The following is a 27,461-nucleotide window of genomic DNA, read 5'->3' as shown; positions in this document are numbered from 1 at the left end:
CAAAAAAGGAATGGACTATGTGGTTGACCTCTCTCTGGTGGAGACATCACATCCCTTGGACTGCTCTTCTGTGGCTGAAGCAATCTTCCATGGAATTCAGTTTCCCTTTGATATGCATGGTTCGAATGTTTCTCTTGGCCTAACTGAAAAAGGTTATGGTTTCCATTTGTAACAAACATAACTGTGTGCCCCCATCATGTATGTCATGGCAGTGGTATTGTCTGTGAATACAAACATGTGTCTGGAGTTTAAAGTGGGAAGGAGTGCCTGAAGGGCTAGAGAAATCACTCGCACTTCCAAATTAATAGTGGTTTAATGAGAGTCTGTCCCTGACCACTGACCTTGTACTATGCATTGGGTTCTGTGAACTCCCATCCCCTCAAACTGGTATCCATTATTATGGTGTCCCTCTTCGGAGGTAACCACCATCTGAGGGACCATTTACTGTGGAAGGAAGTCTTACAGAGAGTAGGGGAGCTCAATATGTAGTAGTGTAAACAACTGAAATGAAAATTTGCCCATGAGGGTAGGTATAGCATGAAGATGAATATAGTACTATGTAGTAGTAAGTCCCTCACGCAGGAGTGAGAGCTGTGAAGGATCTTGTATGTTCGCTCCGTAATCCATGCCTGCCTGTCTCTGGAGAGGAAAGCCCAGAGTGTGGTGTTCAGTAAAACCCCCAGGTGTTCTGTGGTCTGTGTAGGGATGATCTGGCTTTTCTTCAGATTGATTATAAACCCATGCTGTTGAAAGGTATGTACTGTCAATTGAGCATCCCTGACTGACTTCTGTAGGGAAGGGACTCTTACAGGATAACATCTACATGTAGAGATGCCACTATTACCAGCAGGACCCTTGTGAATACTGTGGGGGTGGTGGTGGCATGCCAAAAAGAAGGGCATTGTATGGCATGTGCAGAGTGTACTATGCAAACTGGAGGTAGTGTCTGTGGGTTGGAAAGATGGGAGTGAGGAGATATGTGCACATCAAGTTCATGGAGGTTAAGAAATTCCCCTGTGTGATGGCTCCCAGGGTGGACTAAGCAGTCTCCTTTTGGACTTGTGAGAGTGGACTGAATTGTTGAGTCTTTAAATCTAGAACAGCTTCTTGATTATTGATTATTGAGAGAGAAGAAATCTGGGGCAGAAGATCCTTCTGAGTTCTGTGGCATAACTCTGGAAATGATGTCTCTCCCAAATCTGTCTGTGATGAAGACAAACCAGGTGAGAACAAAAAGAGATAGATAGTCTCACAGGGAAAGGTTGTGGAGCCATTGATTATCCTTAAGAGCATTTGTGGAGAAGGTGTGTCAGAGTTTATTGGAGCTGGCTTTCCCCCCAACTATACTTAGATAATTTGTTGTGTCTCCAACCATATCTGTATGAAGCTGCACAACCTTGAATGGGCTAGAGTGAAAAGGGTTAAAAACTCTTCTGAGTTTGTTAGGGGAGCTCAATATGAGGAGAGGAGGAGGAGACACTTTTTTGGGGGTTTGTCTTGTGATTTGGAGCAGGTCTTTCTATTGGTTCCCTGACAAATTTTCCCCCCTAAGAATATGAAAACCGAAATCTATTCTGTGGAAATATCTGCCTTCCATGTCAGTGGCCAAATACACCTTCTTGCCACTGCATTGGACACCACTGATCAGGCGAAGAACCTGAAAGCATCTGAAAGTAGAATATATGATTTTCTTTGAGGAGCCCAATCCTTTGGATCTTTTCACTTTTTTGGGAATGTCTGAGAGGACTCAATAAGCAAGTACTACTCTGGCAAAAATAGGTGGCTGTTGCTGAGGCACTAAATGGTACTGAGGGCACTTCATAGCCTCTGCAGACAACTGATTCCACCTTCTGTCAGTAGGAAGCCCTCTTCAGTGGGGAGGACAGTCTCCTTGATTAGAGTTGACAAGACTGCATCCATGGCCACTGATGCAGACTGGATGCATCACCAGATGTCCCATTCCAGGAGGACAGACCATGGAGGATCCAGGAGCAAGTAAAACTACCAAGAACACTTTTTGACTGGTGGAAGTTATAGATTTTTGCTCTGTCAGACTCTTTGACTTAGCCGGGTTTTCCCATTCTGCTTTTAAAGCCTTAAGGTGTAAAGCCAGGATGAAAATGTAAGTGTCAGTTGTAGAGTTGACTGGAACTTATTTATGGGTATTTTGACTCTTTGACATCCTCCTCATCCTCCTTTTTTTACTCTCTTTGGCTGAGTATCAAGGAAGATAACCAATAAGGCAATTGCTTTTCTCAGAATCGATTTATAAAACTGTTCAGGGAAAAAGAGTTCCTAGTGATCCTCTTGGATTTCCTTCACCTCACATTCTTTATTATCTGCTTTCTGGTCCCTTTTTTCCACCACCTGGACACCAGGGAGAAGGATGGGGAAATGGATGAAGAGTGGCTTGTATGTTTGTCTCCTGCTGTGCCCGTTTCTTCTGTGGGATGAGGGCCCTAAGATGGCTGTTGCTGAGGCTCTGCCAAGAGCCTGTTCTAAAATGGCTGCCTGGCTCCAAAATGGCCACATCAATCTCACTGTAAAGGGAGGAAGGGGCAGTGGTAGAATATTGGTTTCGTTGTGACACTGTTGGTTCTTGGGACCCCTGAGGGTCAGAGGAGCTGCAGCATGGCCTGTGGCAGAATAAGAGAGGTCCCTGGCTATATGCGATGCCCCTTGTCATGGTGCTTCGTCTGCTGGATGGGTGACTGGACCCCAAGGAGTTACCCTGAGCCAGTTCTGTTGGCTGGAGCTCCTGGATCCTCCATGGTCTGTCCTCCTGGAATGGGACATCTGGTGATGCATCCAGTCTGCATCAGTGGCCATGGAGTGAGCTCCTGATGGCCAGAGCACTTTTGTAAATGTTTTGTCTTTCAGGACCCCTTGTCTATTCACAGCTGCCACCATGCTATCCTGTTGGGGTGGGCTGGTGGCCTGCTTTCTAATGGTATCACCAAGGTTGAGGGTAGTAAAGGAATGCTTTCCCTTTTAATATATTTTAATGTATTTTAAAGGTGCTGAGCACAGGGTACTGACCCAGCCTTTTCCCTTCTTTTTTGCTTTTTCATCCATTGCAGGAGCTAATTTGAGAGAAGAAGCTTGGTAGAAAGTTCCCACAAATGCCCAGAGCCCTGTAGAGTAAAAATAAATGACCTTTAAAAAGCTACTAACCCCAACCTAAAAGAGTGGAGAGCTGAAGGAAAGAGACCCTAGAACAAAAAGGAGAAAGAAGAAAAGATTAATCAGTTATGGACAATCTACAGAGGCCTGATTCCTAGGCTACTTTACCTTTGGAGGCAGAGAAAATTCTGGAGGGGATCTTCAGTGGGAGGAATTATCCGGAGGGTCCACCCAGCCAATCAAAACATCTGCCTCTGACAGTCTGGGGGACTGAAGAACCCATCCCCTGCAGTGAGAATACTGGTGGCTGTTTTATATTCACTCCAGTGCCAGTGCAATAGTGGAAGGTTTGTGTAGAAACGGCCACTCAAAGCAAGATTTCATGATACACCGGTAACTACAGTTTCTACTATTGCTACTACTAGTAGAGCTACACCAGCAGGGGCGGCTCTAGACATTTCGCTGCCCCAAGCATGGTGGCATGCCGTGGGGGGCGCTCTGCCGGTCGCCGGTCCCACGGCTCCGGTGGACCTCTCACAGGTGTGCCTGCGGAGGGTCCACTGGTCCCATGGCTCCTCCGTCTGCGGGAGGTCCACCAGAGCCGCCTGCCACCCTCCCGGGGACCGGCAGAGCACCCCCCGCGGCATACCGCCCCAAGCACGCGCTTGGCGTGCTTGGGCCTGGAGCCACCCCTGTACACCAGTAGTGAATTTTGTCCATAAAATTTGCAAATGTAGATGCAATCCTAGGTTATCTGTGGCATGTGGTATAATAGCAGGTTTATAACAGTTCTTCTTCCAACTGATTAGGAAAACGGTGCGAAAGTACTAGCTAAGTTTCATTGATGGTAAGAAAAGGTTTTGGTTTTCTGAGATGGATGTTGTCCTGATTTATACAGGGCTTACCACAAGTTTAAACTCTGCTGTGGCTGAACAGGAGTTAAACAGTTTGGTCAGCAAGTGTAGAGGTGCTAAAAGCTGTGCTCTAGCTAAGAGACCTAGGTTAAAATGTGTTTTGAACTCACTTCTAAATGATTTGATTTCATTCTCATTAGTTGGCCAAATACTGTTAGAGTCTGGTTCAGTCAAAAACAATTTAAGCTGTGCTTACCCAGTTGTTAAACTCCAAGGACTGTGTGCAGTCCAAATTATTCTAACTTCAAAGGGTATGTAACCAGTTAATTACATAGGTAGCTATAAATGTGCTGGATGTCCATATGGCAGTTAACCATGTTTTACTTTTGCCATCAGCCTAGGCTTATAGTCTTCCTGTAACTGTGGCTATTTGATTATGTTGGCTTGTCTTACTTTCTCCCACCAATCTAGGTGATAGGACCTCCCGAATATATTACTCTCCAAAGTACTAATGTGCTTGCCCTCTGGACACTCTATCCCCTGCTGCAGTAGTATAAGAGGGCTACCCAGATTTTCCCACAATGTAGTATTACAGACCCCATTTAAACAAACACGGTCCATGTGGATGTGCATAAGTTGGACACGGAGTTGTGCTGTGAAAAAAGTTGCTCTGTAGACACAACTTGATGGCTTTGAATAACAATGTCGGATGAGTGACATGGCCTGCTTGTACATGCAGTTGTCCTTCATGACCAAAGATGACACAAACCTGCAGTATAAATGGTGCCTATTTCTGGAAGGGGATAAAAAGAGGGAGTTGTTATTGTCATAAGGTATTTTTTTAAAAGCTATATAGATTGACCTCTTTAGAGAAGCCAGAATCCTACCATTCTATCAATTCTCTTGATAATAATTTAAATTGAGAAGGGTGAAGATTCTTATATTTTGACTGACATGAAATGTTGCTAATGAAAACTGCTGAATTAAAGTCACTGGCAGTTGCCATGTTGAGAGAGAAGCTATTTCTTTTAGCGGTAGTATGGAAAATCCTGAGCTAAGAAGTGATTTCATCTTGAAGAATGAACATATCCTATATATCAGCAACAGTTGGGAATGAACAGCAAGGGAAAGAAGAACTAACTATAGAATTTGGATACATTTTTATTTTTTGTATGTCCTTTTCACTGAAAGGACAATGTCATCTTAATCTATATAGTTTTTTAAAAATGAATTAAAAGCAGTATTGGATCCTTGAGTGAAAAATAGCTTGCATCTGTCCCTAAGTCCTCCCATCAACTTTGGTATTTTTATCGCTGTATGTTTCTATTTTTTTAAATGTTTCTCTCTCTCCTGTTGGTTTCTGAAACACACAGTTTTTCCTGCTTCTAACTATAGTGAAAGTATACACCAGGGGTAGGCAACCTATGGCACACGTGCCGAAGGTGGCACGCGAGCTGTTTTTCAGTGGCACTCATACTGCCTGGGTCCTGGCCACCGGTCCGAGGGGCTCTGCATTTTATTTTAATTTTAAAAGAAGCTTCTTAAACATTTAAAAAACCTTATTTACTTTACATACAACAATAGTTTAGTTATATATTATAGACTTATAGAAAGAGACCCTCTAAAAACTTTAAAATGTATTACTGGCATGTGAAACCTTAAATCAGAGTAAATAAATTAAGACTTGGCACACCACTTCTGAAAGGTTGCCGACCCCTGCTATACACAGCTATACACAGAGCTGTCAAATGCACAAAGTAAACTGAAAATAATTTTCTCTTTTTTAGTTATAGTTATCTTAAGTGTTACTTGCAACAATGAATGAATAAAAAATTTCAAACGGTTTTTTTTAAGTTGAACTTTAAACCTTTGAAAACTTTTAAGTTCTCAAAAACAGCTTTTGTGTGGCGGCTTTGTCACCTTCCCAAATATCCTTTAATGCAGCAGAAGGCAGTTGTTTATCTTATGACAATTTTTTAAAATACTGAATTTAATATTCAACTCTCATAATATTAGAAAAAGTGCCACGATTTATATTTTGATCAGTACAAATATATATTCTCTTTTTTAAAGCAAAAAGTAGTTTAAGCTATATGTGTGCATTTTGTTTGAATTCTTTAGAGTCTGAGACTCTCTTGTAAAAAAATCTTACATTTTGTTGCTGAGCTGTAATGTGACTAATATGAGAACAAATGAATTTTCTAGTACTTTGTAGATGAGATAAATATTTGGAATCTCTGTTTTCTTTTAATGGGGCATCTATTATTGTTTGAGTCTTCCTCTTGGGAACTTACAGAACTTGCATTATATTGCAATAACCATAAAACATCTGACAGCCTTATGTAATAGTGTATTCTACTGACCCCCCGCCCCCAAAAAAACAAAAACAAAACAGTCAACTACACTATAAATAGATTTTATCTGATTGAAAACATATTTTCTCTCTGGGGAAGAATTTATATGCCTGACTGTTAATTGTTAAAATAGTGACAAAACACAATTCATAGATTTGTTTATGTCACTGAGGTGCCATCTATATTGCCATTTCTCTCATATTGGGAGGGGATTAGGAAGGAACTATTTTAATAGATTTTAACACCAGGAGGCGTCATTATATCATCTAGTTTGACCTATTGTATAACACAGACATATAATTTCACTCAGTTATTCCAGTACTGAGCCCAATGACTTGTTTTTCTGGAATACATGATTTAGATAAGGATATTCGGTCTTGATTTGAAGACATCAAGAGAGAGAGAGAATCCACCATTTCCCTGGTAGTCTGTTCAATGGTTAATCACAAATATTTTTATTCTGAATTTGCCTGGCTTTAACTTCCAGTCAATGGTTCTTGTTATGCCTTTCTGCACTAGACCGAAGAGCCCGTTAGTGCCCAGTATTTTCTCTCCTTGAAGGTACTTAGTCATCAGGATCAAGTCACCTCTTTATCTTCTTTTTGATAAACTAACCAGATGTAGTTCTTTTAGGCATTTTCTCCAGTCCACAAATAATTTTTCTAGCTCTTCTCTTTACCCTCCCAATTTTTCAGCATCTTTTAAAAAATGTGCACACCAAAAATCAACACAGTATTCTAGTACGGGTCTCATCAATGCCATACACACAAGTAAAATCACATTCCTACTCACTATTCCCCTGTTAATACATCCATTTTTTGCCACAGCATCACCTTTGGAACTCATGTTGAGGAGGTTTGTCCACTATGAAACCTAAATCTATTTCAGTCACTGTTTTCCAGGATACAGACCCCTATTATGTATTGAATTCTTCATTCCTAGATGTCTCATCTTGCATTTGGCTGTATTAAAACACATTTTATTTGACGGGCCTACCTTACTAGGAGAACACAGATCACTCTAAATGACTGCTTTGTCCTCATCATTATTTACTATTCTGCCAATCATCATCTCAAAATTTTATCAGCAATTATTTTCTGTATTTCCTTCCAGATCATCATGCCAACAGTTGCTTTTGTTCTCCAACTGTATTGCCTCTACAGAGCCACATGCTAGGAGATTTGTGCTTAGCCACATGATCACAGAAACCTTTTGAGCAGTGATTGGCAGTTGAGAGGTACACACAATTTTCTTGATCCCTATTTTCCATAGACCGAGGATACAAATACCCCTTTCATTCCCCCGCTTAAGTCTCCCAATTTTTCTCTACTTCTTGAAGCACCTTTTTTACAAGTAGGAGAATGAATAAGGGGGAAGATCAGTGTGGTTCTTTGGTAGCAATACATTTGGGGAACAAGAGTTACTGTTTGTCTGTAACCCCTCTTTCTTTTTCACTACCATTGCTGCCGCAAAGCCCCAGTGTAGAAGACCGACTAGCACTGATCATCCAGAGGTGGTGCATTGAAGGGGGACCATAGCTAATTGAGTAACAATTTGAACACTATATTCCAAAACCCAGAAACTTCTTGATACACCATTCAGCAAATAGTGATTCGTGAAGGTGACACACACACAACTCTTTCCTCCTCCCCCCCCAAAAAAATAAAATAAAAAAAAGTAACATTCCTACAGATTTCAGATAAGGACACACAGCAGGTGCATGCTGTTAAAGATGCTATCTCCCTAGTTGAGGGAGCTCTGACACACCCAGGCAGAGGCACATCAGCTAGTTTATAACATGACTGGATGTGTAGTCTTATCCACTTATGTAGCCTTTGAGTTGAGTTGACTTAACTCATAGATTTTTTTCCAAAGATCAGAACTAGTCTATTTGATTTTCTGAAGAACTTTTTGTCTAATAGTAGTTAATTTCTCTTACCACACACCTCCCCATATGGTGGTGGACTTATGGGAAAACTACAGGCAACAATTTAAACACTGATTGAGGGACACACAAAGAGTACTGCAAGGACAAGATTTGAGATTTGGCTTACACCCCAGTGGGAACAGCCTCTTTGATGCAGAGCTCTGCAGGATCTGTAACAATGGGCTACTATCTTGCCCTAAAGTAGCAGTGCCTGGTGATGAGATGTTTACTGCAGCTATGGAGCCGAGTTACAATTCCAAGTCCAGTATAAATATATTTTTAACAAGATCGGATCTTCAAAGACAGCAACCAACCTCTCACAATAAAACTTGGGTGCTTGAAGGGTAAGAAATATCTGGATAAAAGGCTAATATTCTGCCTTGCATTATGTAAAGTAAACCCTTGTTAAAAACAAGGAAATTCCTGGGTCTTTTCCAGAAGCTCAGTAGTAACTTTTTCTAAATGATACAACTGTAAAAAATGCAATTTCTTAAAGCTATGGTAGGATAAAGTTGGTTCTTATCAGCCCTTGAAGACATAACTTGATCAAGAAATGGCTATAGAATTTTAGGCCAGATATAGTTTAACAGATGTATGAATTTAATGTTGAAAAAATATTTGTATTTCAGAGCTGAAGAAAGACCAGTTAAGAAAAGAAAGCTTCAAAGCTGTAGTTTCCAAAAGAAGAAACTAAAACTAATGGAAGCCATGTTGGAAGAACAAAAGAAGTTAAGCAGAGCTATGGAGGAAACCTGTAGGGAGGTCCGCAGGATTCTGGATCAACAAAACATCATTCAAGTTCAAAGCCTGCAGCTACAGGAGAGAATGATGAACCTACTGGAGAAAATGATCTCCAAGTCTAATGTGTAGTTTCCTTTGTGACTGCTGCTTAACTACACTATTTAACAATGTTATAGAAATCCACTCACACACACCTTATGTGTGTGTCTGTTGCCCTTTCCCCATGTTTTCTATGGAAATTTAAATCTTAGTGTAATCCTAGTGAAACAAAGAGAACAGTTAATGCAGGGTGAGAGCTATCCAAGATCTTGTGGAGTTAAGTAATAACAGTGAGGAAAATGGTGCAATATATATCTAATTGTAACTATTTTTGTACTGAATGGTTAAGGGAGGAGTAGCTCTGGGAAATGAAATTTACTGTACTATTTATGCTAAGGTCAGGCATTCTTTTACAAGCAGCAGTGTTGTGTACTGCTTCATACCAAGGTCTGCAACCTGACCTACTGTGGGAGAATACAGTAGTGTATTTTCCAGACACATTCACTGCATTTCTGACTTTGTCCAAGCCAGACTCAGTTTTGAAACACATGCAGTGATTGTGTGGTGTGAATTATGATTCTTGTGAAGAGCTAGTTGAGATCACCAAACACATGTCGTCATTTAAAACTCCATGCAAAAATGAACAGTACTCAAAAATGAAATATTAAATAATCTACCCAAATACACTTTTGATAAAAAAATAAAAACTATATACTGAATACTAAACTGTATTGAAAGTACTTGAAGTTGCTTTTGATATTAAATGTATAATTTTTTTCATTATTAACTGGAATCTGTTGACTTTATGATCAACAAACAATTAGAAAACTCCGTTTATTCTCTATCATAAAAGAAACATATTGTACTACGTGTGTGTGTGTGTGTGTACATATATAAAATCTCCTGCTGCAGAGAAAGACTCTGGATGGGGGAAGCAGTTGGGAAAGCCCACTGCCTCCCCTCTCCCAGCAATGGGGAGCTGCTGAAGCTTTTCACTGATACAAGTAGCTACACACCACAGTGTGGACGCAGCTTGCTTTTCTCACTGCAGCATGTAGTTACATAGATCTTACATGTCACTGCCATTGGTGTGTAATGTAGATGTAGCCTAAGGGTATGTCTACACAGCAGCTGGGGGAGGGTTCTTCCCAGCATGAGTAGTCAGACATGCTAGTTCTGCTCAAACTAGTATGCTAAAATTAACAGTGTGACCATGCTGACACAGGCTGAGCCTCAGGCTAGCTGAGCACAAACTCACCTTACCTCCTCGGTATGTCCTCAAGTGGCTAGCCCAAGCCACTGCCAATGCCGCTGCAACCACACTGCTGTTTTCAGAGTGATAGCTCAACCAGAGTGTTGTCTATCTTGGCTGTTGTGTAAACATACCCTAAGTCGTAGATAGTTTGCCCTAGGGCATAGGCTATAGCTAGTGGCAGAACCTGTGCCATTTTCCAATTTATTCACTAGACTAAATCCCCTCTCTGAATTTATCTTTGAAGTTGTTTGTATAGTCTATATTATTTAGCATAAAGCTAGCTGTGCTACTGCTCTTTCTATATACATATATACCTATTTATATCTTTCTGATACCAACACCCTGTGAGACAAAGATTACTAATGTGTACTTCAAAGATATATTTGGTCAGCGTAATGTATTAGTTCATATTATATTTTATTTTTGAGCACTTTGGCCTTGGATGCATAACCGCTCTGGTTCCATCCCTGGTCAAACTTTAAGTGGACTGATGCATCCAGACAATGCTCCCTGTCTGGCAAATTCAGATAATTTCACTTTGGTACCTATTTCACGTGCTTTCTATTATTAAAGAAACTCTCATCTCACTCTACAACGGAAGCAATAACACTTATAATTTTATTTAAAGTAGCTGTCTGAACCTTAAAATAATTAAATTCCATTACTTGGCAACAGCCAGCCCAGCACATCTTTTAATTTTGTGCAGTAATCTGCATAGCCCCCATCCTGACTTACATGCTGTTTGACTTTTACCTCCATAGTTATACTGGAAGGTTTTACTTTGTCACTAAGAAGTAGGTTTTCTCATTCAAAAAGAAGCTACTTTCTTAGTGGTTTAATTTAGTTAACAAACAGCCTAATCTTCCTCTGAGACACATTCATACTCAGTCCAAATTCCTTTGTGCTCAGTCTGTGCCACACTGGCTGCTGTCTCCCTCAGTTTAAGAAATTATTTTAAAACTGCTGATTTAGGGTTTGTCTACACTGCAGTCATGGGTTACAAGTGTAGATTGAGTGGACATACCTGAGCTAGCTTTCATCTAGCTATCTCGGGTATCAGAAGAGTGAAGCCATGGCAGCTCATGCTTCAGCCAGGGAGGTACAAGCCTGCCTGGACCCCTGGCAATCAGCATGGGCTAGCCACATGAGTAAAGCAAGCTGTCACGGCTCCTGGTAGCCAAGCTACTTAGATTAAAGCTATCTTGGGTATGTCAGCATGAGCTGCCATCACACTCTATGACTGCAAATGTAGACATTCCCTAAGTAAACAGAGAGCACAATGGGATGGTGATAAATTCTAACCTTGCGTATATGTGCATAGGGATAACACATAGCCTTGTAATTTCTCTGATAACGTTTTCAAATGTAAGAACAAATTTCACACCCTTATGTGAGTTGGCTGCAGGTAAAGATAAATAAGCTTTTGAGATATTCAGGTTTCAGAGCAGTAGCTATGTTAGTCTGTATCAGCAAAAACAAGGAGTCCTTGTGGCACCTTAGAGACTAACATTTACTTGGGCATAAGCTTTCATGGGCTAAATAATAACTTGAACACCTTGTTCTAACATTAAAATGCTTAGTAGTCTTTGCAAGATTGAGATATTGCTTCTGTGCACATATGTGATTTGAGGGAAAGAAAACTGTGTGCATGGTGGTGGAAGAGAAGTTAAAGAAGGTTAAGGGGAGACATGAGAAAGTGAGAGACTTGGAGACAAGTAAGCAATTAAGGAGAAAGGAATGAAGGAAGGAGACACAGAGAACACAGAAGGAAGGAGCAAACAAAAACTAGTAAGGAGAGAAAGGAAGGGAGGGAAAACTAGACTTAGAAACAACAAAATGGAGAAAAAAAAGACACCCATATACAATGTTGAAGGAGAGAAAAATATGAGTAACAAGGAATAAAAGAACAAATGCAAGACAAATTCAGTATGTTAACATTTATTTTATGCAGCCCTGTTCTGAAACGTTAGTCAAATAATTAATGGTATACACAAAGTGGTATTACTATTTTTAATTAGAGAAGACTCTGAGCATGGCAGCACAAGAATTTTTTACCCCAACAAAGATGTTAGGTAATTTTTTTCCAAGCCCCGCTTATAACAGGATTCCACTGTAAGTAGAAAAGATTTTCCTATGTTGATAATAGCAATTAGAGAGACAAGGTAGGTGAGGCAATATCTTTTATTGAACCAATTTATGTTGATGAGATTATAGCGTCAAGCTTTTGAGCATACCCAGAACACTTGGTCTCTTGTTTTTGCTCATGTACACAGAGCCTAGAACTTTAAAAAAAGGAAAAACCAAAACATTTCCTTGTAGTGTCTCCCAATCAACTTAATCTTAATATGATCAAATGGAAGCCTTATCTTCTCTTCCAAGCCCTCCGCTCCCTCCTTTCTCCGTAACTACTGATAGCACCATCATCCTCAAATATTCATCTTTGATTCTGTTTTCTAGCCCTACAAATCCAGGTTATTTACAAGTCTTGCCATTTCTTCCTCCACAATATTTCTGAGTTCTGGCATTCTTTTTCTGTTTACATAGCTAAAACTCTTATTCAGGTTCTTATCTAGATGTCTCTTCTCTGGCCTACCTTTTACCCACCTTGTTGTGGTTCTCTGGATGCATAGGAAACACTTACTGACCAGAACAGAGTTTCAAAGGCATAAGCTGACATACCGATTCTGTGAGCACTTTTGCACTGGTCAATGAGATTATTCAGAGTGTACATTACTAAGGTATGTATATGTTTCCAGGATCAGATCCTATGAATGTAATTGACAGGAAAATCTGAAAAATAAGTTTGTGAGCATTTGGTGTTATTGTGTCAGCAAGCAAATACCAACCATCTGTCCTCTAAATTACTAAATCAATTCCCCAAGTTTTATGGGTAGCGTATTTCCTGTGTGTATATAACTGAGGATACATCTTTAAATTAGTGTTCATTATGTACTATAATGTTTTGACAATAAGTTTCAAACATGTTGCTTTTTTGTTTTTCAATTTGATTTTATTCATAATTTTTTCAGGTTAACATACTTTCATTTTCCCACAGATTTTTTTTCTGCAGAAGTCAGACCAAGTGCTTTGTCAGAACATTCATAATGAGAATAAGTAATTCTAAATGTGTTCATTAACAAAAGTGAAAATGTATCCAAATTAGCTACAGCTGGCTAATTTCTAAAGACAGATTCTCAGCTTCCTTTAGGCCAGATTTTGAACCACCTTAAAGTTGTTGTTTTAATGGAGAATGCAGTCTGAATTCTAAATCCATTTCTCTAAATCAATCACTCTGTGCTGCAATTTTTTTAAATAGATAATAAGACTCCTGTGAGAGATGGTCCTGTAGTATTTGTTAACAGGTGATAGTCAAAATGGAATAGAATTATGTTAAAACTAAGTTATGGACATCGACAAGCTCAATTTTTAAATGCATGGAGAGAGAGATAGAATGGATGTCAGCTGGTAGACCAGGGTCTGTTTGCATGACCAGGAAGTTAAACCTTTGAAAAGAGGTTAAATAGCATCCCTAAAACACCACTATCACAGAGTGGTTGGCCTCAGTACATGAAGTAGGTCCAGTGCCCCTGTGCCAGCGCAGGTGCTCCAATTTGGCCAATTAAGAGGCAGCTCCTGGACACTATAAAAGGATCAGTGAGAAACCCAATGAGTCAGAGTAGATTGGTTCAGTCAGGAAGGGCAGGTGAGAGTTGCCATAGGCCAGCTCTAGTGACTGGAGGAGTCCTGGAAGGAAGCAGAAGGTGGTTGCTGGCAGAAGGCAGGAAATCAGCAAGATGGGTTTGCTGGCTTGTGTCTCTAAGTCAGGGCCAAAGGACTAGAGAGGGCTAAAGGCAGGAGAAGCAGCAGCCAAAGGAGTTGCCTGCTGGCTGTCACCTGAGGAGACTGAAAATGGGAGAAGCTGACATCTCCAGGGCTGGAGACAGTGAGAGGTCCGGAAAGAATGAGGGATTCTCCCCTGGCAAGGACGCTTCCAACAACTTGTGGAGGTTCCTACTGGGAAAACAGGGGTTGCACTCCAGTTGGAACCAGTGAAGTGGCTGTCCTGGTAGAAGGACAGAAGAGGACTGACAGTGTCCAGATGTGGGCAAAGGTGCCAGTGTGTGGTATATGGGACATTTGGGGATGAGATGTCTTGCACTGATATGAGAAATAGATGATGTGTTTGGGACTTTTGTTATAGATTACTTGGACTATGTTATTGTAAGAAACCAGCCCCAAGTAGTATTGAGACAACAAACCCTGAAATGAAATTATTGGGTCATCTGAGGGGAAACTGAGACAGGCATGCCTGTCATGCTGCAACCTGCCCCAGAAGGGCACTCCAAGTGGGGCTGCCCTATAACAGCTACCTGCCCCCATATCTGAAGTTGAAGACTGCCTGAGGAATGCAAACTGTAGGCTACATCTAGACTAGGAAAATAGGTTGTGTTTTTAAAATTTTGTTCAGGTATTTTTTATTCTACTAGATCAATCCTCAGGTTAGTAAGTATAAGGTATATTTTTTGAGACTTGACTGTTATATCTGAAACCTCTAGGGATCAATTCAACTATATGTATAATAGAAAACTTAACATCTTACTATACTATTTTGAATATCATTATGTCTTATGGTGATGTCTTTTACAAAAGAGGTGTATTCAGTTTTCTGAAAAATAATCCTTTCTATACTTCTTTTAATGCAAAACTATGAGATACATTAAAAGAAAGACCTACTTCAAGATCAGAGGGTAGCAGTGTTAGTCTGGATCTGTAAAAGCAGCAGAGTCCTGTGGCACGTTATGACTAACAGACGTTTTGGAGCATGAGCTTTCGTGGGTGAATACCCACTTCGTCAGATGCATGTGACATGCATCGGACGAAGTGGGTATTCACCCACGAAAGCTCATGCTCCAAAACGTCTGTTAGTCTATAAGGTGCCACAGGACTCTTTGCTGCTTCTGCTTCAAGCTGTGATTATTTACCATGCCTACAGTCCATCAAATGTATAAAGTCTCATAGTAACTAATCAATTTTTTTAAATAAAGCTTATACCAAGATTTAGAACATGTCCCTGAAACAGCAAACATTGTAAGCAGAGTCAAATGAGCTCTCCCCTGACATCTAATGGTGGGCGGTGGAAAAAGACTTCAGAAGCTGATTTTATTTGCATGGATACACCCACCCTGTCTAGGTGCTCAGCATGATGGGATTGCTTGCCAAAATGATCACTTGTGGCTGGTGTTGGATCCTCAGTCTCCTTGTTATTGGGGCAGGAGTAAAAGAGTGTTATCCTTGTTATGTGAACCGAGGGCAGCAGAACTGTACATAGTATAACCCAATGCAGGGACTCACCTTCAACCGAGTGCTACTCACTTGGCAGGGGAAATAGGGTCCAAAGTCCAATGAGTTGAAAGAGGGTGGGGGACAGGTACTTGTACCTGGTGGTGTAGACACCATTTGACCCTTCCTTACTCTAGGGTATAATAAAAGTGCCCATTTAGACTCAGTTGAGGGTCTTGTTACATGCTCAGAGCTTCTTATAAGAAGCAAATGGAATCTTTTAAAGCAAAAGGCAATTCACTGTGTGTGTTGAGAGTACAATTTAAGCACTGAAATTAGCATATGTTTCCATGCACACACACACCCCCCAAAAGGTTCTGCAGCTGGTTCTTATCTTATAGTTACCAGTCCTTAGTGTTGCTCAGTCAGTTTCAGTGGCCAACTGAAACTGCACTGCACATGAGGGATGGGGAGCTGGGCCTCTGTCTAATGTGTTTGAAGCTCCAGTGTTGATGTAGAACTAACCCAAAATCCCATGGCAATACAACCTTCTTTTATAGTGATAAGTTTCCATACAAGTCTATGGACCTTGCTATGTCACATGGGAACTGTCAATCACGAGGTATTCAAGGTTGCTCTTAATCAGCTTTATTTTGAGTTCTTAGTGGGAGGATCTGCAGCTGTTTCTTATCTGTCCCTTTGGCTCAACTCCTTATTTTGTCTTGGGGGTGTATGCCTTTGCTTTAGGGTCATCAATCTGCCATCCAGGTGACTGATGATAAAGTTGGTGCCTCTTGACTCCTCCACTCCCTTCTTGACCATCCGGCCCAGTTGTCCTTTCTCAGTTAATTACCATACATTCTTCACTCACACCAAACAGCAAATAAGGCAATTACAGCCATAAAACTTCTATCCTTCTAAGAATAAATGTTAACACAATCAGCAAAAAAACTCAGAACCATTTCTTCTCACTAATTCAAAGCTAGAAAAATGGAGAAAATTTTACTTGAGACTATTTCTTCCTATTAGCCTTTTGGCCTACAAAATCACTGATACCTATGTCTAACTATTAGACCTACTTTGGAACAGGTCTCTATTGCAAGAACCTGCCCCATGTGCACCAGCAGTGAGGCTCCGCCACTGAGAGCCGAAATTACTGAGAATTGTGTTAAGTGTGTGTGGGGGGCCCCTGCAGACATCTTGGTGAGTGGGCAGCTGGTGGAGGCGTGGCAAGCAGCCAGCAGAGAAGCTGGTGGAGAGGGCCAGAGCACAGACCCTACAGAGGCTGGCAACTGGCCTCTGGGGCAATGAGCGAGTGCCCAAGCAGTGCACCGTGTAAGGTGCCTCCTTATCCACCCCCGGCCTTCTACACTGGATGGCAGATGAACCCTGCAGATGAACCCCTGAACTCTGGGGCTGCACTGGCCCAGGACAGCAACTGTGAGTGGGGTACAGAGAAAGTACGGGCATGGTAAAGTGACTTTTAGGTTACTAGACTTGAGGGAAAAAGGACACTGTCCAAATTACTTGGAGGTGGGTCTTTTCCTCATTTGTGTTTGAGCCCCAGTTGTGTGTTTTCTCAAATTAATGCTGAGTTAATTCCCTCCTTTTAATAAAAGTTTTTGCTAAACTCAGACTCTGTGCTTGTGAGAGGGGAAGTATTGCCTCCCAGAGGCACTTGAGGTAGTGTGTAATTGTCCCAGGTTCACTGGGTAGTGGCTTGAGCTGGTTTTGTGTTGTATTGTTGAAAAGGAACCCCTAGATACTGAACCTGGACCTTGTTGCTGCTGGCTCCATCTGGCACAAAACAATGCATTTCAACTTACATTAATAACAAAGCACTCATTAATTTGAAAATAGCAATCCAAAATATATATCTCCAGTGTGTTCATTACTAAACAATGTAAATAGACTCACCCAATTCACCTGCACTCCATTCCCAGGCTTTCACGCTCCTCTGATTAAAGGGGAGACTCCAGCGGGTCGTACTGAAGGGTGAACTGTCAGGCTGGAAGGAGGTTACTAGTGGAGTCCCTCAAGGATCGGTTTTGGGACCGATCTTATTTAACCTTTTTATTACTGACCTTGGCGACCATTTGGCAACAAAAGAGCGGGAATGTTGCTAAGTGTAAAGTCTGCGGATGACACACAAGCTGGGGGGGTATTGCTAACACGGAGAAGGACCGGGAATATCTATTCAGAATAAAAAGAAGAGCTGGACCACCTTGTAAACTGGGGAGTAACAGTAAATAGGATGAAATAAATAGTGAAAAGTGCAAGGTCATGCACTTAGGGATTAATAATAATAGAATTTTAGATATAACATTGGGGACGCATCAGTTGGAAGCGACAGAGGAGGAGAAGGACCATGGGGTATGGTTGATAGCAGGATGACTATGAGCGCCAATATGCGATATGGCCATTAAAAAAACAAATGCGGTTTTAGGTGTGCATTCAGGCGAGGTATTTCCAGCAAGGATAAGGAGGTGTTAGTACCGTTATATATAAGAGGCGCTGGTCAGACCCCACCTGGAATATTGTGTGCAGTTCTGGTGTCCCATGTTTAAGAAGGATGAATTCAAACTGGAACAGGTTCAGAGACGGGCCTACTAGGATGTATCCGAGGAATGGAAACCTGTCCTTATGAAAGGAGACTCAAAGAGCTTGGCTCCTGTTAGCCTGGCCAAGAGTGAAGGCAAGCAGAAGGTCCCGGGGGATATGCTTGCTCTATATAATAAATATTCAGGGGGGGAGGATAACGTTAGGGGAGGGAGAGGAATTATCTTTAAGTTTGCGAGTACAGTCCATGTAGGCAACAAGACAGAACGCCGAAGGCTCTGGATGGTGTACAAACTGGATATTAGGGAAAGCTTTTAGGCTGAACTTGAAAGTTAGACGAAGGTGTCTAACCCATTAGGGAGTGAAGTCTCTGGAACAGCCTTTCCGAGAGAAGTAGTGGAAAGCAAAAGACTTATACTCTGGCTTAAGATCTAAGCTTGACTAAGTATATGGGGAGGATGATATGATGGATAGTTTAATTTGGGCAATTGATCTTGGATTATCAGCAGATAAGTCTGCTCAGTGGTCTGTGGAGGGGATGTTCGGATGGGATGGGAACTGAGATTACTGCAGAGAATTCTTTCTTGGGTGCTGGCTGGTGAGTCTTGCCCACATGCTCAGGGTTTAGCTGATCGCCATATTGGGTCGTGCGGAAGGAATTTTCCTCCAGGGCGGATTGGCAGGGGCCTGGAGGTTTTCGCCTCCTCTGCAGCGTGGGGGGGCAATCCAGTACCTCCCGTACGGTCCATGCTGGAGCTCTTTTTCAATTCTGGGACTGCATGGTCACCTGTGCTGATCAGCTCTCCACACTGGGCAAACAGGAAATGAAATTCAAAAGTTCGTGGGGCTTTTCCTGTCTACCTGGCCAGTGCATCCGAGTTCAGACTGCTGTCCAGAGCGGTCACAATGGTGCACTGTGGCATTGCTCCCAGAGGCCTATACCATCAAATTGCGTCCATACTAACCCTAATTCGAACCGGCAATGTAGAGTTCAGCGCTACTCCCCCGTCGGGGAGGAGTACAGAAATTGATTTTAAGAGCCCTCTTTGTCAACAAAAATGTCTTTGTTGTGTGTGTGTGTGTGTGTGTGTGTGTGTGAGAGAGAGAGAGAGAGAGAGAGAGAGAGAGAATGAATGCCTCTATATAAACGCAAGAAGCTTAAAATCAAAAATAGGTGAACTAGAATGCCTGGTCATGGAAGAGTATCACGGGGTACCCATGTTAGTCTGCATCCACAAGAACAACAAGGAGTCCGGTGGCACCTTAAAGACTAACAGATTTATTTAGGCATAAACTTTTGTGGGTAAAAAACCCACTTCTTCAGATGCATGGACATGCATCTGAAGAAGGGGAGTTTTTACCCATGAAAGCTTATGCCCAAATAAATGTTAGTCTTTAAGGTGCCACCGGACTCTTCATTGTGTTTTTGGTAACGGAAGGAGGATCTTAATATTATAATTACTAGTGAAACATGGTGGAATGTTAATCAATAGGTATTGTAATTCCTGAAACTATACAAAAGCAGATTAGGCCAAAGAGGTGGGGGAGTACTGATCTATACAAAAGACTCCGTAGCAGTCAGCAAGATAAAAATTCAAGTGGTTGACAGTTGACTCTGTACGGATAGAAAACCCAGCATGAAAGAACACAAACATGATACTAAGGCACTACCAACCTCGTGATCAAGAAAAGGATATTGAGTGCACAATGTTGAGTGAAATCAAAAAGGAAGCAAAGTCAAACAATATAATAATAATGGGGGACTTCAACTAGCTGCATTTAAATTGGTCAAATATTACAAAGGACAAAATATAGAGAAGCCATTTCTTGATGTGTTAAATGACTGCTTCCTGGAACAGCTAGTTTGAGAACACCGAGAAACAGCAATTAAACTTGATGTAGTCATAAGTAACATACAGGAGTTGATTCAAGAAGTAACAGTGGCTGAGCCACTAAGTAATGGTAACCATAATGTAAATAAAATTCAACATCTTAGGGGATGTAAAGGTACCAAAAACAAACACAACAACACTAAGCTGTAGTTAAGGAAGATTTTAATAAAATGAAGCTAGTTAAAAAGGCCCTATGGACAAAAGTAAAGGAAATAAAATCCTTAGATTTGGCAAGGATGCTGCTTAAGGAAACAAAAGTCTCAGAAGGCATCCATGCCTGTGAACAAAAAAGAGGCAAGAAAAAAACCAATATGACTAGATGATAAGATTCAAAAGGTTAATTGACTCAAAGAGAGAGCTTTACAGAGTCCAAAGGATAACCCTAGTGAAGCCAATAAAAAGGAGTATAAACTGAAAGGGATCAATTAAGGAAGATAAGGACTTTGCTGAGAAACTAAATTATTTTTTGCATCAATGTTCACTACAGAGAAAAAGAGGTGCAAAAGCAATTACATTAAATTTAAAAAACAGTAAGACCAAAAAGTTCTGAAGGACCTTAAGAACGAAGGCTGAGCTGCTACCCAAAGTATGCACTTTCTTATTAAAAACAGTTACTATGCCAGACGCTGAAGCAAATGTTATACCTGGATTTTAAAAAGGCTCCAGTTGTAAGCCTTACATCTGCACTTGGTAAATTTGTCAAAAGTTAATTAAAAATGGAATAACAACATTAACTCTGTTTCTGTAAGGAAAAATCAGGCCTCGCTAATCTATTTAAAATTTATTTGAAAATGTCACTGAAATAATGGATACAGGAGAAACAGCTACTAAAGAACCTAGTCATGGAGCAAATAATTAAACAATCAATTTGCAGAACCTAGAAAATAATAAAGTAAGTAACAGTCAGCATGGAGTTGTCAAGAACAAATCATGTCAAACCAACCTAACAGCTTTCTTTGACAGGGTAACAAACCATGTTGATGTGGGGGCAGCTGTGGAGTCAGGCTTTTGATAGTGTCTTGCATGACCACCTCATACACAAACTAGGGAAATACAACCTAGATGGAGCTACTGTAAGGTAGGTGCTAACTGGTTGGAAAACCATTTTCAGAAAGTAATCATTAGTTCACAGTCAAACTGGAAGGGCATATCAAGTGAGGTCCCTCAGGGATCAGTCCTGGGTCTGGTTCTGTTCAATATTTTCATCGATTTAGATTTTCATAGAGAGTACACTTATAAAGTTTGCAGATGATACCAAGCAGGGACAGACTGCAAGTGCTGCGGAGGATAAGATTAACTTAAAAATGATGTGGACAAACTGGAGAAATGATCTGAAGTAAATAGGATGAAATTCAATAAAGACAAATGCAAGAAGGAACAATCAATTGCACACATGCAAAATGGGAAATGACTGCTTAGGGAAGAGTACTGCGGAAAGGGATCTGGGGGTCATAGTGGATTACAAGCTACATGTGAGTCAAGAGTGTAACACTGTTGTGAAAAAAAGCAAACATCATTCTGGGATGTATTATCAGGTGTGTTGTGAGCAAGATACAAGAACTCTGTGCTAATTAGGCCTCAACTGGGGAATTATGTCCAGTTCTGGACGCCACATTTCAGGAAAGATGTGGACAAATTGGAGAAAGTCCAGAGAAGAGCTACAAAAATGATTAAAGGTCTAGAAAACATGACCTATGAGGGAAGATTGAAAAAATTGGGCTTGTTTAGTCTGGAGAAGAGAAGACTGAGGGGGACATCATAATAGCTTTCAAGTACATACAAGATTGTTACCAGGAGAAGAGAGAAAAATTGTTCTCTTTAATCTCTCCGGCTAGGACAAGCAGCAAGGGACTTAAATTGCAGCAAGGGCAGTTTAGGTTGGAGATTAGGAAAACCTTCCTGTCAGGGTAGTTAAGCACTGGAATAAATTGCCTAGGGAGGTTGTGGAATCTTCATCATAGGAGATTTTCAAGGTTAACACCTGTCAGAGATGGTCTAGATAATACTTAGTCCTCTTGAGTGGAGAGGACTGGACTCAACACTGATAAAAAGAAATATTTTCACACAATGCATAATTCATCTGTGAAACTCACTGCCACTGGATGTTGTTGAAGCCGATAACTCAGCAAGATTCAAAGGAGTATTGGGAATTTATATAGAATTACATACAAAAACTACACTGAAAGAATGTTAAGGTTAGGAAATGCCATAATTGAGGTTGCCCATGCATTTAGATAGTCTTTAATTACATGATCACATACTATTTATTCCACAGACCCCCTTGCCTTTTTTCAATGGTTCTGAAGGGAGTGTACTTTACTGGTGAGAACCTTCGGCCCATTCTCAATAGCTCCTTATCCCAGTCCCTTTCCCTCCCATTACCACACCTTAGATCCTCATCCCAGTCACCTATTCCATCTCCCTTCTTGCCTCCATGGGGCAGAGTATCTCACATCTGGCTTCTGCATAGTTTCTTACACCTTCCTTTGCAGCATTTGGTGCTGGCCACTGTTGGAGACAGGATATTGGGCTAAACTGAACACATATGATCCCATTAGGGTAGTTTTTTTTTGTTTGAACATTTTCCACTGGGTCCAATCTTCCCATTTAAGTTGATTGCAAAACTCCCATTGATGTCAGTGATTAGAGGGCTTGAAACCATTGTTTGTAACTTTTTGGATCTTGGGGGGAAATCACCTCTCTTTTCCTACACTCTTCTTCCCATTCGGGAGACTTTTTACTGTGAAAGCTTATTCATGTAGGCACACCTTTACATCTATGTGGAGGCCCACCAAAGACAACAGGGTTCACATAGGAAATCAGATTGCAAGACTAGGGCTGTACTTCCCTCCTCCACACCCTCAACAAATTGGTGTGATTATTCCCAGAGCTCAATAATACTCTTTTATACCCTTTTAGGGGGGGTAAAGGAGAAAGAGCCCAAGAGAGCAAGCCAAGACATTATCTCCTTCTAGGGAGAGAAAATTGTTGATTCTGCTTTGTCGTCAGCCTCTACTAACTGAGGAACAAAGTACTGAATTAAACCCTGCGTATGTAACTGCATCCATGCAGGCAGACCCCTGAACCTGCATGGACTCCCTGTGGAAAGCACATCTCTTTTCCACTAAATCTTTTGCAAAGTAAGATGCCAGCCTAGCAAGAGAGCAGTAGATTAATGCATTGAGGATGAGGCCGGGTCTACACTACGCATTTATACCGAATTTAGCAGCGTTAAACCAAATTAACCCTACACCCATCCACACAACGAAGCCCTTTATTTCGATATAAAGGGCTCTTAATAGCGGTATCTGTACTCCTCCCCGACGAAGGCAGTAGCGCTCAAATTGGTATTGCCATTTCAGATTAGGGTTAGTGTGGCCGCAATTCGACGGTATTGGCCTCCGGGAGCTATCCCACAGTGCACCATTGTGACCACTCTGGACAGCAATCTGGAGTCGGATGCACTGGCCAGATAGACAGGAAAAGCCCCGCAAACTTTTGAATTTCATTTCCTGTTTGCCCAGCGTGGAGCGCTGATCAGCATGGACCGTATGGGAGATACTGGATCTATCGCTTTATGGGGAGACAAATCCGTTCTATCAGAGCTCCGTTCAAGAAGTCGAAATGCCAAAGCATTTGAAAAAAATCTCCAGAGGCCACAGCAGGGACTCAATACAATGCTGCGTGACAAGTGTAACGGAAAGCCAAAGAATCAAATGGATGCTCATGGAGGGAGGGAGGGGAGGGGGCTGAGGACTCCAGCTATCCCACAGTCCCCGAAAAAGCATTATTTGCATCCTTGGCTGAGCCTCCCCATGCCTGAGGGTTAAAGCTTGTCCCGTTGGTTCGGGTGATATGTCATCAATTTAGCCCCCCTCCCATAAAAGAAAGGGAAATCAATATTGTTTCTCACCTTTTTTCAATGTCATCGTATGTCTACTGCATGCTGCTGGTAGACGCGGTGCTGTGGCGCTGAACAGCAGCATCCCCTCCCCTTCCTTTCCTGATGGTAGACGGTACAAAAGGCTTGGAAACCATCCTCATCATCCCATGAGTGCTCCTGGGTGGCCTTGGTGAGGTCAGCTGGTGGCGCCTGGGCAAAAATGGGAATGATTCCTGATCATTCCCGGCAGACGGGGCAAAAGGATTGAAAACCGTCCTCATCATAGCAACTGCGGGCTGAGCTGCTCACCCCCCTCCCTTTCATGTCTAATGAAGATTCTCTACTGCCTGGACTATCACAGCAGCGGGAGGCTGAGCTCCTCATTCCCTCTCCCTCTTTCATGTCTAATGAAGATTCTGTACTGCCTGGACTATCATAGCAGTGGGAGGTTGCCTCCTCCTCATTTTATCTCACTAAAAAGTCAGTGTTTCTTATTCCTGCATTCTTTATTACTTCATCACACAAATGGGGGGACACTGCCACAGTAACCCAGGAGGGGTGTGGGAGGAGGTAAGCAACGGGTGGGGTTGTTGCAGGGGCACCCCCTAGAATGGCATGCAGCTCATCATTTCTGCGGGATATCTGGGGCTCTGACCCGCAGCGGCTGTGCTCTTTGGTTCTCTAGTAGACTTGCCCCATATTCTAGGCAGGACTGACTCTATTTTCAGACAAAACAAAGAAGGGAATGACCTGGGGAGTCATTTCCATTTTTGTCCATGCGCTCCGGCCAACCTCAGCGAGGCCAGCCAGGAGCACCCATGACAGCAGCAGACGATATAAAAGGATTGATATGCGTCACCGCCAATTTCCAATTGCAGATGGTGATATAGGACTGGTAACTGTCTCTGCTACTTTGTAAAGGCAAATGAGTGCTGCTGTGTAGCACTGCAGTACCGCGTCTGTCAACAGCATCCAGGAGCAGCACAGGGCAGTGCGGGGAGGGACAGCTGAACTGCCCAGCAATCGATGGCCTGCTGGGCGACTGCCTCACAGGGAACTTAGGGGAGTGGGGAGCTGATGAGGGGCTGCTGGTCCACCCTGGTTCCAAGCTCCAACAGGCTTCTCATTTTGCAAGCAGTGGACAAAGCAGGCAGCGGCCAAACAACCTTACAAGGGAGCATTGCACAACTTTAAACGAGCATATTCTCTAATTGATCAGCAGTGAAACAACATTAACCGGGACGATGTTAAGTGAGGAGTTACTGTATCTGTTCTCTGAACAGAATAAGCTATGCCAGCAAAAGCACTTTTTTTCCTGGTATATCTGTGTCTACACTAGAGATTTTGCAGGTAGACACGTCAAAAAAAAAAAATCACACTCTTAAATGATATTACTATATGAGCAAAAGTTTCTAGTATAGACTTGGTCCCAGACTGAATCTGGGCCAATTAATTGTGTAACATTATACTGAGTGGTATATTAGTTTACCTACTGTAAGTATTGGAGGTTTAACCTGTGATACAGATGTTATCATCATGTCAAATCCTGAATAAGGGAAGAAGGAGGGAATTGAATGATTAATAGATGTTGTGTTTTATTTCAAATACAATAATGCTTTTTTTCTTGCTTTGCAATTCAATCTAGGTTCTTGAATTCAGACCTGATAAGGAACCTCTTTAAGATAAATAATATTTTCAACAGCAGTATATAAAAGTGCTGGCTTGTCCCCAGACCACAAAGGACCCCTGCCATGTCTCTTTCCAGGTACAGTTTTGTTTTCCTAACATAGGCAAAAAAACCCACAATCCCAGTTCCTCAGCCCATCCTACGTTGAGATAACATCCACAGCCAGGATAATTCAAATCTACTTTCCTAATTTACAGATTGTGTTAAATATACTTTTGAGGAAAAAGCACAGTTTCTCCTATTACAGCACACATATGATAAATTCCACATAACAGCAAACCCAAATAATTGCATGTCAATATCCATCTCTGTTCTGGATGATTTATTTCTCCAGGATGTTTTGGATCTGTGGATCTTATTACTTGAAGAATGGACATTTTTAGGTAAGCACAGATAAATGTTCCTATTCTTCATGCTAACATCCACAGACTCACTGCAACGGGATGTGTGTTTCAGAGTTGTATGCAGGATTGTCCTTTAAATGTGGACATGAACACATTCAGGTAAATTATATATAAAAATATTCCTTATACCTTCTCCTAGAGATTAAAGCATGGAGAAGAGTTCTGCGAAAAGAAGGGGAATGGCATTGGCTAAGACAGGATGACCAATATATAGAATTTATGAATTGATGGCCATGTTGCCTTTTAGCTTATCTCAGTACAGAATACAGGACTACTCTGCCCTGAGATTGTTAGTGGTCCTAAGGACTGGACTCTGATGGAAGAATATTTCTTGAAGTACCCATTGTAACAGAGCTGCACAAAGAAGAAAGCCCCCACATGTCCTGTAACCTTCTGCTGCAAAGGTTTTCTCTCTCCCTTTATTCATGACAATCAGCCTATTATTTATTAGGTATTAAAGATCACCTGCCATGATTAAGTAAGGCTCTGTATGACACCCAAACACACTTACTTGCCACAGCTTCACAGAACTGAGGGAGGAACTTCATTTCAGAAACTCCAGAGGACCTGATCAGGATCAGAGGTTTGGAAAGTCGACCTTTTTAATCCCATAGTTTCTTTGGGAGTAGCTGTTCATTGTCTAGTTGTCCCCACCAGTCACTTCTAGTGAGCTGTCTGTGCATTCCTGCCTGGATTGGTGGGAATCCTACTTAGTAGGGAAACTTGGGAATGGGGTATACTGATTGAGAAGATACCTCTTTGAAGCCTCAAAGGATCTGTGCACCCAGACATAATAGAATTCCATGGAGAAGATTTTTTTCTTAAGATTGAGATCTTCTCTGAAAAGTGACTTAGGGTATGTCTATACTGCCAAAAAATAACCCCAGCTACAACGTGGCAGTGAGTCTCACAGCCCAGGTCAACTGCCTCAGGTTCGTGCTACGGGGTGGAAAATGGCAGTGTTAGCCATTCCCATTCAAGCTGGAACCCATGCTCCAAAATCCACCCTCTCGCTGACCCCTGAGTCAGTTGACCCAGCCTCTGAGACTTGAGACTGTGAGTTTGTTTTTTGCAATACAGATGTATCCTCAGTGAAAATGGTATCTTGGTGTACCATGTTTATTGTCTGTCACTGATGACAAATCAAAAATAAGTAAACATATTTACTCTAACTGCCAGCTCTGAAAATTCAACATGGAATCTAAAAGTCAAATATTCATCACAAGTTAGGACCTTATTTTTATGTCCACAACCCCAATACCACTGTGACTGCTACCTAGGTGTAACTAATAAACCATGTAAATAGAATTTAGGACGTGTCTACACAAACAATAGTTTGCAGCAAATGGGGATATGAGCATGCGTTGGTTAATCCGGAACTAACCTCAGCCTCTTTTCATAACATAGACAAGCCTTCATATTGATAATCAATGGGACACTGTAATACCGGGTACAAAATATAT

The 27,461-nt window shown here is 41.6% G+C and overlaps 1 protein-coding gene and 1 long non-coding RNA gene across 3 annotated transcripts in view; one reads left to right on the top strand and one right to left on the bottom strand.

The window, feature by feature from the left end:
* Positions 1-9,702, top strand: part of MSANTD1 (Myb/SANT DNA binding domain containing 1) — a 74,128-nt gene extending 64,426 nt beyond the window's left edge. For both annotated transcript variants that reach the window (XM_075066621.1, XM_032788638.1), the window contains exon 4: positions 8,888-9,702. In XM_075066621.1, coding sequence (XP_074922722.1) covers positions 8,888-9,128 — 241 coding nt within the window. In that variant the 3' untranslated portion in view covers positions 9,129-9,702. The remainder of the gene's footprint in view (positions 1-8,887) is intronic.
* Positions 1-27,461, bottom strand: part of LOC142046904 (uncharacterized) — a 202,906-nt gene that overhangs the window by 165,913 nt on the left and 9,532 nt on the right. The gene's annotated exons all lie outside the window — the stretch shown is intronic.

Source organism: Chelonoidis abingdonii, chromosome 5 (genome assembly GCF_003597395.2).
Source record: "Chelonoidis abingdonii isolate Lonesome George chromosome 5, CheloAbing_2.0, whole genome shotgun sequence".
In the NCBI taxonomy this organism is placed as follows: Eukaryota; Metazoa; Chordata; order Testudines; family Testudinidae; genus Chelonoidis; species Chelonoidis abingdonii.
This window is presented reverse-complemented; position numbering and strand designations above follow the sequence as displayed.